The following is a 16,680-nucleotide window of genomic DNA, read 5'->3' on the forward strand; positions in this document are numbered from 1 at the left end:
AGGCTTCACAACAGCACAGAACCGAGAAACAACATTACAACTGACAAGAGCAACTTGCATGACAAAGCCACACTTCCATATAATAAAACAAATAAAAGAAAATGGTTTCAGAGAACAAGTTTATACATGTCATAAACGCACAGCGCACATTTCTCACTATATATTTCAAATAAATGAACGGTGTTTTGACAGCGAGTATATTACTAGACTCCCACAGAAGGGCACCTCGCTTCAGTCTACAGAACTCTAGCGTCTGCAGTGCAGTGCAGTGCAGCAGAACCTTACCCTGAAAAAAAAAAAATGTCGGTGAATTTGTGATACAGCCAGGGGATCTGAAAACCACGACAGTAATGAACCATGGAGACACAAGTGCACCCCCATGAAACATGAACCGTGCTTGACCTGCAGCATTAACAATGGAAAAAAAAATGTGGAAGGTCTGTGGTTATCGCTGTTGATTGAAGCTCCCCGTGTTTCCCGCAGATCCGATGTGATCACGCTGCAGAAATACATTTCAAGTGTAAAATGTGAAGGCCAGCACTGGGTTGTCGTTTTTGTTCCCTGCAGCAATGGTTTGCCAGACCAGAGGCATCGTTGTACTGTTATTTATTTTTAATGACCATGGGATGTAATACTACCTTCGACCGTTAGGTGTCACTGTTGTATAGTATACAATCATTCTGGATTTTTTATTACTGTTTTTTAATCTGCAAATTTCCCCGGTATAGCCCAAGTTCCTGCAGTTCAGCAATATTGGATACTGATCCTGTGAATAACAACCTTCTTAAATATGAGTAAAAAAAAGGCAAACTTCTTTCTTTTTTCTTTTTTTTGTTTTAAACGCGTGGGATGCATGGCGCCCCTGAGTATAGGAATATTACTATTAAATCTGTACCCGGCATGCCAGCCTCTTCCACTAGAGGGCGCCAAGACACAGGAAAGACTTGAATCACAGAGAAGCATGTTGAAGTGATATATCCCTTTCGGTCACGATTTTATTTATTTATTTATTTATTTATTTATTTATTTATTTATTTCACATTTTAAAACAGATTGTGTGACTCTATGGAGTCGAGAAGTTGGCCTGCCATAAATTTAATAAAAGAAAAATAAAAACATACATACATTATAAAATAGATACTTAGATAGGAAATTGAACATGGTACAATGTGCACACAGTGACTGTGGGGATTATTAATTAATTAATTAATTAATTAATGAGACGTCTTTATCCAAGCGACTTACAGGTGTTACAGGGCAGTGCAGGGTTACAATACAATATTCATATTTAATATTTCAATACAGTGCAGTTTACAGTAAGTGCAAATAATTATACTAAAGTACAATATGAACTAGGATGCAACAAGTTAGGATTACAGCACGTAATGACGCAGTTGTGCAATAGTGCAAGGATGGTGCATTAGCTGAGAATCCAGTGACGTGGTGCTGAGGTCAGGCAAGTCCAGTGAATAGTAAGATGGGTAGATCAAGAGATGCACAAAAAAAAACCAACAAAAAAACCCCGTATTGCTTGAGGCAGCCGTCAATTCTTTGTGACAGCGAGGCAATCTAAATGCTGCCCGCGCCTCAGCCTTACTTCCCTGTGTCGTGCCCTCGGTCGCGCCCTCAGAACACTTCACTTCCCCGGGCGTTCGTCATGAGACAGCAGCGAGCGCCTCGTTTAGGATGATTGTTCATGGAGCTGGACGGCTTGGGCAGTTTTTACAGAAATCCACAAATTGGCTCCTGGTCGCTTTCTGTCCTCTCCCCTCTCCCAGTCTGTTTCTCTTCTCAGGACTGCCATGCCCCCCCCTGTTTCCATGCCAACCCAAGTTCTCGTTATCACTTGTCATGAGCTGAGTGATGCTGCACGATGGCTAACCATCGAGGCTTAGCCGTTTATTTCGTTTATTTATTTTGCTGTTTTATTGATTTTTTTATTATCTATTTTATTTTCTTTTGAAATAACAAATACATCAACAAACACATCGCGTAACAAACATTTCAAGAACCCTCGTTCAAACGCCCACCAATGAATTCAACAACATAATGCAATTTATCTTTTTTTTTTTTTTTACTTAAATATACAATAATGCTTTGCCTCGCTTTCCATCTTTTAACAAAGCACCTAATTAGATTCGGTGGTTTCAAAGGAAGTTTCCAGCTTAATGAAGTCGGTGTGTCTCAGTGTCAGTTATCTAAAATACCATGCTCTTGTTATTACTGTACTTGCTAAAGCTGAAAAATTATTCTGCAAATTTGCCCAGGTCAACCCAGGAACTAGAAGATGATCAATTATCTTTCCACGCTACAGCTAAATATACTGAGACATTCCTTAACTTCCTTCTCCAGTAATCAGGTGTGACACTTCTAAAAAAAAAAAAAATAATAATGCTGAAAAATCTAATAGACAACGTTTTAATAATATTATTAAAAGGGCAGATTCCATTAACAGGGAGGAGTTTATTCTCTATGCCTAAAACCTGCCCTGGGCTGCAGGGAGCACTAAGTTAATAGAATCGCAATAATGTGCTTATTCCAATCGTACTGTGTCTGACCGGGACAAAAAACGAAGGCTGAAAACTGGGACTGTCCCACTTTTCCCGGGACGTCTGGTCACCCTGTGCAAAAGCAAAGTGACGGCATGGAAAAATGATGTATATTTCTGTACGGTAAAGCACTGTGAGACGCAGCACACGCACCATCTAGGTCACGGCAAACAGCACAGTGTGATCATGTTCTGTGTCATGATTTCAACAAGCACCGTTATCTCTTTGTGATCTGACTGGTTTGCAAGTCGCTGCAAACCTGCTTCTGTTTTCAGGCTTTTTCATTTCAATGCTCTTGAGATGATTGTGAGAGATTAATAGCAATTCCTGTTTACTGCCAAAGTCTCATTAATCAAGCAAGCAGTAACCGCGATTAGGCAACTTACATCTTGATTTCTGTTTAATCAGCATCACCTCGATATTCAAAATATATAGGTGGCAGTTACTTTATTATCTGTTTATTTAAGGACGAACCGCTTTTTAAATGACTTCATTTTAAATACAAATTGTGTTAAAAAAATATCAAGTCGAACCTTTTCAGAGCTCTGCTGTAATGAATGCAAAAGTGTGTTTGGCATTCTGTAGTGCAAGGAGAGTAGGAGAGTGCAAGTGGAAAAGTTCAGACAGAAAGTGAGGCATTATGTCAAGGAAATTTAACAAATGCTCAATCCTGAGCACCTGACTGCGAACACACACCAAAAAATAAAAAACCTGGGAAGAACTGAAAACAACAAGAGAGGAGTCATTAACAACATGCAAACTGGGAACGCTGAGCCAAGACCCTAGTGAGTGAGGATTTCTGCCATGCCATGCTCCTACTGGAGCTCCCTGGAAGCTACACAGTGTATGAACCTGTGCTGATTATTCTATACAATGCTGAGTCAAAGCATGGCAGAACTAACAAAGCACAGAGACAGCATGGCAAAGTGTAATAAAGCACAGAGAGGTGTGGTGAAGCATATTCAAAAAACCTGGCAAACCAGGGTGAACGATGGTAAACGCATACTATAACCATGGGAAAAGAATGGGGTGGAAAACTGCAAAAATACTGTGGTCAACTTTTACAAGGATTGAAATCTGGTTTACCTCCCTGCCCCAGCCCTAAATTTCAAACGTGATCAAATGAATCTTGCCTGCATCTAAGTGTTTAAAAATATTTTACTTTGTGCAAAAGCTAAGTCCATCTCTGTGCTGCACTCCAGCATGCCTTGTTTCTATAGTGGTTGGCAATTTAGAAAGAAAGACTGAGCAATCAGTTAAATTGCATTACAATGCAGTATTATGTAGTATTATTTTTTCATATAAAAGCGAGGAGTGGAAATGGTACGAAAGGACTGATGTTTTCTTTGAGTTAATGAAATAGGGCTCAGATTTTTTTACAACACTGGTGAAAGACTCATTCGGATGCAACTGACCTGTTTCATCATTGCAAAATAGAGAGAAATAAGTAGCAGAAAAGGGTTACGTTAAAAATATATCTATGTATAATATAATTCAAAAGAATGAGCTGCTTCTTTCACGAGACCTTATCTGTGATGACTTCAATGTGTCGGAATCAAAACCAAACTCTTTCAACAAGATAAGAACTCCCATCTCCCCACCACACTGCCGGCCCACGATCTCACTTCCTGCTGTTAAATCAATCGCTTCTCATCACCAGCAGAATTTAACATGTTCCCAAGATACCGAACCCTGAAGGCAAAGCCCTTCCTGGCTAAGAAATCTGCCATGCGTTTGGTCAGCAGAGGTTGATGATGGTGAACCTGCAGAACTCCCCAAGCCAAGGAAACTACTCAGCGTGAACAGGATTCAAACTAGTGAGCACCTGATCACACAAACCCCTTATAAAAGTGTACCATAGTGAAGTTACACAGAATGCAAACGCCGTTTCCTCATGCTTTTTAATAAGCTTTATTGTACCTCTCTGGGGTTTACAGTGCTTAACTATGCTTTCATTATTCTTGAGTATATTTCAGGATACACTTTGCTATGCTTTTACTAGGGCAGTTTTATAAGGTAACAGATGAGTCAACCACATGTAACAGCCCTATCATAACTACAACACTAAGAACTGTGTCTGAACTGTTAGGGCTCTGGACTCTTGACCGGAGGGTCGTGGGTTCAATCCCAGGTGGGGGACACTGCTGCTGTACCCTTGAGCAAGGTACTTTACTTAGATTGCTCCAGTAAAAACCCAGCTGTATAAATGGGTAATTGTATGTAAAAACAATGTAGTTGTATGTAAAAATAATTTGATATCTTGTAACAATTGTAAGTCGCCCTGGATAAGGGCGTCTGCTAAGAAATAAATAATAATACTGTTTTGTACTTTACTTTTCATAGCATTACTGTTTTTTTTTCTTCTAAATTTAGAGTGCCCAATAATTTTACCTGCAATTTTCTCCCCAGTTTAGAAGGTCCCAAGACCAGTGACTCCCCCTGCACACCACAAGGCTGTGCTTTAACCAGGTGAGCCACACACCCGTTCATACTATTACTGTTTTCAGACAGACCTACTGTCCTTATTAGATACAAGTCAATTAAAAGAAACAGGTTAGATCCTCTGAATTTGCATTATATACATGTTTATCTGTTTATTATCCCAGTATATTTATTCTTCAATTGCTATATATCCTTCGTTGAAAATGGTATGTATTTTTATTTGTAGACCGGAATTTAAAACTAGAAAGTGTTTAAGATGTACATTAACATGTTAAATGTTGAAGAAGAAAACCAAGGGGGGTGGGGGGTGGGGGGTGGGGGGGGGGGGGGGAACACACACACACACCGTGATAGTTTTTAAGGTTTTATTAAGTATCAATTACAATGCGTGGATTTGAATAAACAGGCATTGAATATGGCAAGGAGGGGTTCACTAAAAGTAGCTGTCTATAACTTTGAATACTGCATAGTAAAGCAACAGCAAGCTAGGTAAACAACAATATGGAATGGGAAACACATATCACAGATACATTTCAGACTGTAAAATGATGCTCCTTATCAGGGTGTCAGCAGGGCAGGCAGCAGGGTCTGCAGGACCCAAGCTCCGGGTCTAGATCTAGTGAGCTCCAGGGATTCTGCACGGTGAGTTCAGGACTTTGCTGATCCAGGGCAGGTACTCTGCAATGCGGGTGTAGACGTGGGGGAAGCCGTGGAGTCCACAGGGCTGCACCCCGAAGGACACCACGCCGTGAGCGACTCCTCCGCACACCAGTGGGCTCCCAGAGTCTCCCTGGGAAAGGACAAAGCGCCGGTCAGTGTTTAATATTGGTAACAAAAAAAAAGGTGTGCCACCTTTAATGGGAATAGCGTGGCCATACCTTGCAGCCCCCCTTGCGAGACGCGGTGCAGATCATTTCCTTTGTGATCTTGTCCCCCCAGTTTTGGTTGCACTTGTCTCTGTCCAGCACGGTGACGTTCACCTCCTGCAGCTTGCTGGGGTGGTTTGTGCCATTGCGAGCCGTGTTGCCCCAGCCACTCAAGAGACACTCAGTTTTGCCCTTCAGGTCTGCCTCACTGTCTGGCAATGGAAGCACTGCAATACTGTCACTGAGCTTCACCTTTCTTTTCAGCTGTAACGCACAAGAGAGCGAAAGCAAATTTACCTCCTAAGCAATTTACGTGCTACGTCACTCTACTCAAGACAGCGTGCACAGAGTAACTTGGGTGTGTAGGTTCACCTTCAGCAGCATGATGTCATGGGCCAGGTTGTCAGAAAAATAATCTGGGTGAGGGAAGCTCTCCTTCACATCCACCAGCTCCTGTGTCGGCTCGTTTTGAGTCAGGTCGTGGGCTCCAAGTAAAACATGGAGCTGTCTATGAATAAACCAAAAGGACACAATTACAGCACCTTGAAAGAAGACATTTCCTTTTCTAAACCTGAACCCTGCAGCTCCACCTTGAGTCTTTAATGAACCCCCTGTAGAAGCAGAGTAACAAAGAGGCATTTCTGTTAGCACTGGTCTCTAAGCCTGGAGCTCCACTACCCTCTGCACCAGAGGTGGCACTTCCTCTCTTTGATCCAACCAGGTCCAAATTCTTTAATGGAACCAATTGCCCCTCCAGGACTGTGATTGGACCCTCCTGCTCTATAAAGATACTACCAGATAGCTACTGTACGAGCAAATACTGGGCAGTGCCAAGTTTATTATAACTAGCATTGCATTTACCATTGGGGGTTGTCTAGCCAAGTTATGGTTATCTATTAGGACTTAGTTCTGTTGCATCAATACTGATCACTGAACACAGCGCTAAACAATCCGAACGACTGTCAGACTGACCCTTACCGGGCTTGGCAGTGTGCAGCCGTCATGACAAAGTCCTCTCGCACCAGGAAGCCACTGCAGTAGGACATGGCAGCTTCCCCGTGGAACATCAAGTAAGCCATGTAGGGTCTGCTGTGGGGCTTGGCATCATGTCCTCCGATGATCCCATCCCGAAGCACGCCTGCGCCAGAAAACCAACAAAAAAACGAAATCGCAACATGCTGGGAAAATACAGTTTCAATGCGTTCAAACTGAATCGTCAGTGCGAAGAACAGATCTCAACGTGCACCCAAGGGGTCTCTTAAAAGGAAACCGTCAGTACTTGATAAGACTTTCTGAAACCTGAGAAAACTGAATGAAGCTGTAATTCTGTGCCTGAGGCTGCAACACAAGATGAGATAGCAAGAGCTTGACAGAGCAATTCAAGTGAGAGCTGATTCATATCCTCCTGTATCGCATCAGTTACAAAGAAGGGGAAGAGAAAAACTGCAAGAGCCATAGGCTATGATAGTTATATTAAGAAAGCAGGCAGACCATTGCATTGGACAAGACTGCGACATCGATAACCTTTTAATGTAAGTTGCAATTCATTTCATGTGAATCAAACTACAGAAAATCTATGCAATGATCTGTCTACCATTGAGAGATAGCATGCAAAACTAGCTCCACAGCCAACCCACAGTATCAGCCTCAAACCATCATTAAATCAGCGATCATTTCACAAAGATAACGTTGCTATTTACAGCGCAGCTGAGGACAAAAGTTTTGCATCACCTAGAAGTTTAGGATTGAGACATAATTAAAAAAAAAAAAAGATATCTTTTATTTAACATCATGTAATCAAAGAAACTACAAAATGATATCGCAAAAGTCTACCGGAAGCCACAATAGTAGTACAGTAGTATTTCATGTTAGATTTTGAAATGTCCCATTTTTCAATTGTTGACAGTTTTTCATAACATTACCAGCGCTGGTCAGGGTCGGCAACAGCAGGAGAGTGGAGAGAAGGTGAAGAGGAGCCATGGTGTCTTCAGGAGACTCGAGGGGAAAGCGCTGTGTGCTTCTCTTGAAGCTATATATGGGACACTAATACAGGAACTTCTCAGTTTTGAGTGTTTCCTGGCCACAGCAAAGTGTGAAAAAGTTACTATGAAAACCCACAGGAGTCTCTGACTGTGATGAAAAAAAACACACAGATCATATCCAGGCATATACAGCTATGGCCATAAGTTTTGCATCAACATATAGAATTAACGCTTCATAAAGTTGAATGAACCCTGCGGCATGATGTTACATCACCGTATTGACTTGCATACCGCTTTGTAGTTTTCTGCATACTTAACAGAAAAACTGACATAAATTGAAAAATGTGACATGTCCAAATCTAACAATACTGTACTACTATTGAAGCTTCTGGTAGACTTTTGCGATATCATTTTGTAGTTTCTTTGATTACATCACTTTAAATAAAAGATCTAAATTATGTTCATACAGTTTTTTTTTTTTTAATGATGTCTCAATCCTAAAATTGTAGGTGATGCTAAACTTTTGGCCAGAGCTGTACCCTGTCCATGGTTCTGGGGTGAAGCAGTGGTTCAGTCAGCCTCTACTGGCATATTCTGAATTGTAAGAATCCCATCGGGTGTGCCTTATTTTTCTGTGAAGTTTTACTTTCCCATCAAGAACTATAACACACTGAATTGCAGAATATGTAGCAACACTGATTGAGAATCTACATCTGAGCTGAAAATCTTCAGTGCTTTCTCGTTCTCAGAGGAGGAGAAGGCTTCTCCATAGCTTTTACACATTCGATACACTATGGAATATATATAAAGGCTAGATTTACTCTCTTAATGTCTTTTTCATACTAACAGGGCAGCACTGAGGAGTTTTGCACTGGAAAGTTACACAGAAGGAGCCCTTTGTTCACCAAAAAGGGCTGGGGAGGAAACATATATAAAATATGCATACATGTTTTTGTATTCATGCCATTAGGGCATTCCTTTGAAGTGCGGGTGCATGTAAGATGAACTCTATGAATCAATAAATTCCTTTACGATGAGGCATTTTTTTAATGGGAGACCTTGAAATAGAATTTCTGAATCTGCTTTTCGTGTATATGAGACCTTTGCGGTGTCTCATTTGTTAAGCTGTGCAGTTGCATGGGTTAGAGAGAGAGAGAGAGAGAGAGAGAGAGAGAGAGAGAGAGAGAGAGAGAGAGAGAGAGAGAGAGAGAGAGAGAGAGAGAGAGAGAGAGAGAGAGAGAGACTTTTCCCCCTTGTCATTTTGTTCTCGAATCAACAGAGATACATTTCTAGGCTCCTCTTATGTGTAGTATTTCATATGGCATTTCTCTTTATAATCACTGCAAAAACAAATCATGAATTGGTTATTGGTCTGTGAATAAAACAAAACATAAAGAAATCAAACAGACCCGGTCTCCCTGTGCTCGGGACTTTTTAGATGCGTGGCACGTGGCACGTGGCACTTGGTATCAATGCCCTGCCATTGCTGGTAATGCTATGGCACGTGGCACATGGATTAAAGTGTATTGTTCCTATCTTGGTTTTATGTATTTTTTTCAGCATGTTCTTGCACCTGCCGTTCTTCTCAAAACTGGTGGTTTTGTGGTTTGTTTTGGCGTTGCTAAAATTCAGCTCGAGTTGCATTTATTTGTTAACACCTCTGAAGTGAGCAGGTGAGAATCTCGAACACAGTCTGGTACTATTGTATCACTCTGCCACACGTCAGAGCAACATTAGCAAGAAACAGAGATTCTGCCTTCTAGGAAAGCCCCCCACATTGCATACTGGGAACTGAAGGCAGTGTTGCAGGTCTCGCTTTTTAGAAACTAAGAAAAAAAAAACTGGTGGATTATGACTGCATTAAGAGTTACAGGGTTCGGTTTTGACTATGCATCATACACACTGCAACCTTGATACCTTGACACACGAGACTCACTGAGTTGCAGGGCTACGGTAGCTAAAAATGCCAGCAAAACAAGCTGACTCTACATGACATGGTGTCAGCAGTGGGATTCCAATTCCAGCTCATTTGGTTAAGATACCCACTGAGTGCCATTGCATACAATGTCTAATGAATTGGCATCACAGCCCCTTGAACTGAATGGGAAAGCAAGGGCTGGACGTGACCCGTCAACCGTATGGTCCAAAGATGAACATCTTACCATTCAAAATCAAGAGCAAGATCTGAAGTCTAAGTACGGGTCTTGTGTTCAAGTCAGTATTATTAACCGCTAGGAGGTGATCCATTACAAAATGGGCCAGTGCGTACAGGCAAGAATGACAAATCCTAAGGGAACAGATCACAATCCCAGTGTATTTATCTTGCTCTTAATTGTATTATTACTTGTACTGTGATTCTTGAAATGTATTTTTGTTCACGACTGTAAGTCGCCCTGGATAAGGGCGTCTGCTAAGAAATAAATAATAATAATAATAATAATAATAATAATAATAATAATAATAATAATAATAATAATAATAATAATAATATTACAGTGTAAACCTCCCTAGCAGAATCAATAACAGCATAGCCAGCAATGGCAGTCCAATGTTACTATTACGTCCTATCCTCCTAGCTGCTCGTGTGCTTCCATTGCCACTTAGAGCAGAACCATTGCAGTGCCATTGCAGTGCTGCTTCTTGCATTGCCAGTGAGGACATGGGAAGGATGCAGCCAGAGTACAGGTGAGTAAGTATAGGACCAGTGCAGAGCCTCAGCACCTCTGCTGTATACAGGGAATGGTTTGGTAAAGCACGGCTCTCAACCCTGATCTTTGATGCGTTGCTACCCCAGAGCCAGGTGAGCTAACAGCGACTCACGCAATAAATAATACATAAATAAGAAAATCATTATATGGTAGCAAAACACTGTTCTTGGCTCACACTGGGTAACACATGAAGTCAACAGCGGCACAGGCAAAGTCTGTTAAATCAGGTCTAGACTAAACTATGTCCTTTTTTTTTGGTACCTGGACCACAAAATACTTTAGGTCATGCTCGCCCCCTGTTTTTTTATTAAACACAAAGTGGCGGTTTTAAAAAGAAAAATAATAATCGTAGCAAAAGAGCGAAAATAAGGTTTTGCAAAGCAGCGTGATGAGAACAGCAGACGCTATTTAAAAAATAATAAAAAAAAAATCAACTAGACAGAGATGTTCTCCCAGCAGGACTCTTTATATTGCGAGATCGTCAGGTTTATTGGCTCAGGGAAGGAGCCATGCCTGTTATTCCTATCTCACATCACAGGCACGGCCACAGAGTATACTGATCGGCATGAACACACATCAATCATCTCCCAGGTTTCATTCACATACATATAAGAAATGTTCCAGACACTCATTGGACATGTTTAACATATGGAGCTCCTGCTTCCTGATTTTCACAGGGGAACTAACCTTGTCCCTGCACAGTCATAGCAGAATGACACCCGGCTGTGTCTTCTATCAGTCCCTCAGTGGGGAGTTTGTTTCAATACATTCTCGTTAAATTGCTACCCTTATACAGAGCAATCTAAGTGACATCCTGTTCTGAAGGACCCCAGGCAGAAGCATCAGCATTCACTGCTAGACATTAAACAGTATAGTGGTCCTGATACTGTGGTCAATCCAATTGATCTAAACCCTTTCCCTTTCAAAAGCTTCCCATAGAAAAAGCATAGCAAAGTGTCACAAAAGCATAGTGAAGGCATGGTAATGCATAGGTAAGCATTGTGAAGCCCAGAGCATCTTTAAAGACACAGGGACACCTTGGGAAACTATGGTAAAGTAGTTAGTATAAATATGGGATAAAACTGCAAAATTACTGTGGTATGCTTTCACAAGGGTTAAATCACTAATTAGAACCCTTCCTGTCGTTTTCTCCTCATCGCGCTACAGCGCACCCTGCTGGCCAGGCTCCTAGTGAGCTCAGAGCGGACACCTGCAGGGCTTGTCCTCCAGAGGGCGGTAGCTCGCTGACATTCGCTCTCGAGTTCCTGGGTGTAGAAGAGGAAGCTGGCTCGGTCGTGGGATCAGAGGACGCCCGCAGCACTTTCAGTTCCTCTGAGCTGTCACGGGAATTGCTGCATTCAGGGAAAAATAATTGGACATTCCAAATTGGCGAGTAAATGGGGGAGAGAATAATTGGGCACATTTAAAAAAATAATAAATATAAATGAATATCTGCTTTGTTCCCTCTCAGTACGTGCTTCATAGAAAATCTGGATTTTCATTTGAGCAATTTGGGCTCCTTTAAAGTGGCTCAGACACTGTAAGTCCTGGATAAGCAGTGCACAATCACAACACGGTCTGTTGCCATTGAAAGCAAAGTGCTAGCGAACGCACAGAGGTTCTGCCAGACTGCCTTACAGAACTGACTCACTCCACAACGGAGACCTCGTTCCCCACAGCGCCACGTTACTGGTGCCTCTCCGTGCTTTCAGCTGGGCTCCAGCCAGAGTTCATACCAGCGCCAGTGTGGAGGCTGTCTGATGCAAAGAAGGATGGAAACAGTGCTCTATTTTCCTCTGGTAAAAACTCTTTTTTCTTAACCCTGAATAAAATCAACGTATCAGAACGCTTTGCTGCATTTGAGTCTCATTCATGCCTCTTAAGTCCGTTCTAACACCTAGACAGCATGTTGCCATCCTGACGCTCTCCCCCGGGCTTGATCACAGACACTCAGTGCATATCTTACTGTCTTTACTTTAACTGTCCTTCCTCTACCAGAGCTAGCTGACAGAAATCGACAGTATGTTGGAAAGCCTGCCTTTCACCTGCTGCTTCGTCTAATGACTGACAGCATGGTGTTTGACCCACGGAGACACTGCTGAGGCTACCCAGGAAGTGCAAAATATCACAGATTTCCTGGATGGCAAAGCAAGCAAACTGAGAAGTTTCTTCAACCTCGCGTGACACCTCTTATAAAAGTTGACCACAGTATTTTTTTTTTCACTGCATTTACCCTGGCTTGCCATGTTGTTTCTTTGTTAAAATGATTTACCAGACCTCTCTGTGCTTTACAGTCCTTACCTATGCTTTACCATGCTTTATGCTTTAATACATTTGATACCTATATATGTATAAACAGTGAATGCACGTGCATGCCAGGTAAGATAAATGCAGCCTCTATGAAGAGTGGCTGTGTTACGTGGTGTTGCTCCTGAGCTCCTGTCAACGGACCAAGCCGCTAGCTGGACTCTGGCTCCCTGGCTTTACTGCCTGTCTCGTCAGGGCTGAGAGCTGCTGATCAGGAGGGGTTTTTATGGGTGAGATTGCTTTCCCAGCCCCAGCTCTTTGTTTGGTTACCCTCCCAGGAGGTCACATAGTAAAATAAACACCAGATACTGTCGACATGCCTGACAGCAGCAGGATTGATTGATTTCTGTATTTATTTATTCAGTTTAAACGAGATAAAAAGTCTCATCTTCAGGTGTAACAGGGGTGGAGGCTGGGAGCTAGCGTTGTAACCGCTGTGCCAAAGAGCCAGGCCGGAGGCCCCTGCCGTCCACCTTTTGTTTTGTTTTGTTTAACCGTCTGCCGTTGCCAGGGGCGACAGACAGACAGTTGGGAATGTGTTAGAGGATCAGTTACATAACCTGAGAGAGAGAGAGAGAGAGAGAGAGAGAGAGAGAGAGAGAGAGAGAGAGAGAGAGAGAGAGAGAGAGAGAGAGAGAGAGAGAGAGAGAGAGAGAGAGAGAGAGAGAGAGAGAGAGAGAGAGAGAGATTGGAATAAGACTGAACTGCTCCCTCCCTCACCTCACCTCCTAAGAGAAAGGGTGGTACAGAGAACATTTTGTTATTAGTTATGAGTCATGTCGATTTGTAGTCTTCTGTATACTGTATGAGTCTCTCCACTCTCTTCTCCCCCCCCTCGAGGGCTTCAGTCTCTGGTGTTACAATCCAAGACTTTCATGAAACACCAAAACGAACGGCCCAGACACGCTTTGAGTCCTGTGTGTACACGACTCATGTGTTCTGTAATTAATCAGAAAGTTAACTGACGTTCCAGAACAGATATTAATAACTCAGACCCGCCTAGCGGAAGGGCGGCCCATCTTGCCACGGATTCCCAGAGATTTCGTTTCTCCTACTAACCTGGTTCGATTTTTTTTTGTTTGTTTTTCGGACCACGCTGGCACTAAAGCAAGCGAACAGAGGTGGGCCCAATGGCCTTTCCTCGTTCTGGAATTTCTTGTGTTCTCGTGTTGTGAACTAAGTCCATGAAATCAGTTATTTTGTCTTGCTCGTTACACTCACAGGAGCTGAACAATAACCCTACGCAGAGCTTTAATACCATCTATTTTTAAACCAGCTCGCTTTGTGGGTTTAATATAAAAAACAGATACTCCACATTCCTCAGCGAGACTCCGAGAAACGACTGAAACTAAACACTGTGGAACTATAGAGAGGTAGCGAGGGGCTGGCTGGTTTGGTGTACCCCCAGGAAGCAGTATAGACGCTCCAGACAGGTCTGTCAGTACATGTCTGTCTGTGCCGTGTGTCGCTTTACATTTTTACGTCTATCTGGAAACTTTTTCTACAGTTATTTCTGCACATGCTGTTGAGTTACATCACGGTCGTTCATTTTTTTTTTCATCATACAGCATTGTAAGCATGTTACTGTTTTAGGAGTCAAATGATTCAGACCATACATAGCCTTGTGCCACAGTTAGCATTCTATAACAGGTCACACAGCCAGGTACTTGTATTATTTAGTCAGCTAGTTAACCCGCGTTACTCTTTGATTAAGGTGGCGCTAGAGGACTATCAACGTTACTTATAAATCAATTAGTAAACGATCATTCACCAGTTACCCAGAAATCTCGTTTTCTAATACAATTGAACATGACTGTTGCACACTGCGGTTTTAAGTTACAGGACGTTTTTTTTCTTTTGAGTTTGTTTTCTTTAATGATTTGATCTTTTTCAAAGTGTGAAGATCAGTCTTGCTGATTGTGAGCCTTATCTGCGCTTTGCTGCAGGCAAGGTTCCTGTCTCCTAATGGTCTGTATAAAAAGCTGAACCATTACAGACTGTTCCAGTTTCCCACAGTATAAACCTTGCTTTGCTAATCATGTCAAAGCAGAGGCACGTGGTATGGAGATGTATGTTAAAGCATGGTAAACTAACAGCACTAGTACAAGTCTGGGTAAAGCATGGCAAAGTGGCACACATTGCTGTACACATTGCCTGGTTAACTTGTATAAGGCCTTCTGCAGTTTATTCAATCAGCTGTAGTTCTGTTTTAAGATATTTTGCAGTTGACCACGTGCTTCTGTTCTGGCTCATTCTGAAACTGCTGCAAGAAAACATTTTCAAATTCAGCAAGTTGACATCAGGACCCTAACCTTGGATCACTTAAAAAGCCACTTTGATGCAGCTCTTTAAAAGTCGCGATTGAGATACAAGTCTTTTTGAACCTAGCATTCGTGGGAAAGTGTGCGTTTGCTGTCCTATCTTTTGCAATCGTATCTGGTGATGGTATTCTAGGTATGTTGCTGTGGCTGGAGTGTAAGCTTAGGGGTCCTGCCAGACATCTGAGCAACACAAAAAAAGTGTCTCTAGCTGGTCTGTATTGGCAGAAGAGATCCAGACAGGGTGCCTTTATCGTTACTGGATAAGTAGCGATGAGGAAAACAGACCTGCGGCGTTTCACAGACACAGCCGCAAGGAACACAGTGTGCTGTTTACCCTTCGTGTGCCTGCGTCAGAGCCCTGGCCTTTCAAACGCGATGGTTTAACTGAAACTGTCCATTTCCAAAAGCACCGCAGAAGGCAAGGAGCAATATGGATCAAGGATTTCACCTCACAGATATAAACTGCGGCTGTTATACAGGCGCTGAAATCATTACGAGAGCAAGCTAGCAGTGCCAGTTTGAAATACATTTTGCGCACAAAGTAAAAACAACGGTGTATTTTGTTTGTGTTAGTGGTGTGTCCATACTAAATACTGGCACAATTCACCCTTTTCTTTCAGTCTGGCCCTTTTCGCTCTAGATGACACTCAAAGTTAACTATTTTACAGGATCCGCAGCTGCATGTTCAGTAAAGACATTGCAGTATGGAGTTCAGGGGGATTCATGCACTCAGGAGCTCCCCGGTTTGAATCCTCATATTCTTTATTATTAATTTCTTAGCAGATGCCCTTATCCAGGGCGACTTACAATTGTTACAATACATTACATTATACACATTATATATTATTTCACATACAATTCCCCATTTATACAGTTTGGTTTTTACTAGGGCAATCTAAAGTGGTTAGGGCTCTGGACTCCTGACCGGAGGGTCGTGGGTTCAGTCCCCAGTGGGGGACACTGCTGTTGTACCCTTGAGCAAGGTACTTTACCTAGATTGCTCCTGTAAAAACCCAACTGTATAAATGGGTAATTGTATGTAAAAATAATGTGATATCTGTATAAAGTGATATAATGTATAATCTTGTAACAATTGTAAATCGCCCTGGATAAGGGCGTCTGCTAAGAAATAAATAAATAAATAAATAATAATAATAATAATAATAATAATAATAATAATAATAATAATAATAATAATAATAATACCTTGGTCAAGGGTACAGCAGCAGTGTCCCCCCACCTGGGATTGAACCCACGACCCTCCGGTCAAGAGCCCCTAACCACTACTCCACACTGCTGCCCCTTCATAGTGTTGAGTTGCCGATCTTAACAAGGACGTCTTTATTTGATGTAGCTACAGCTCTGGCAAAAAGTCATATATATAAAAGATATATATATATATATATATATATATATATATATATATATATATATATATATATATATATATATATATATATATATATATATATATATATATATATATATAAATGATGTGTCAATCC

General features: G+C 41.8%; 1 protein-coding gene across 1 annotated transcript; it reads right to left on the reverse strand.

Moving 5' to 3' along the window:
* Positions 1 to 5,342: 5,342 nt before the first annotated feature.
* Positions 5,343 to 7,935, reverse strand: LOC117966147 (duodenase-1-like). Its single transcript, XM_059014156.1, has 5 exons — positions 7,780 to 7,935; positions 6,836 to 6,995; positions 6,230 to 6,365; positions 5,870 to 6,121; positions 5,343 to 5,781 (listed from the first exon to the last, which is right to left on the reverse strand). The coding sequence occupies exons 1-5, from the start codon at positions 7,835 to 7,837 to the stop codon at positions 5,608 to 5,610; spliced, it is 780 nt and encodes a 259-aa protein (XP_058870139.1). The 5' UTR covers positions 7,838 to 7,935; the 3' UTR covers positions 5,343 to 5,607.
* Positions 7,936 to 16,680: the final 8,745 nt, after the last annotated feature.

Source organism: Acipenser ruthenus, chromosome 47 (assembly GCF_902713425.1).
Source record: "Acipenser ruthenus chromosome 47, fAciRut3.2 maternal haplotype, whole genome shotgun sequence".
Taxonomy (NCBI): Eukaryota; Metazoa; Chordata; class Actinopteri; order Acipenseriformes; family Acipenseridae; genus Acipenser; species Acipenser ruthenus.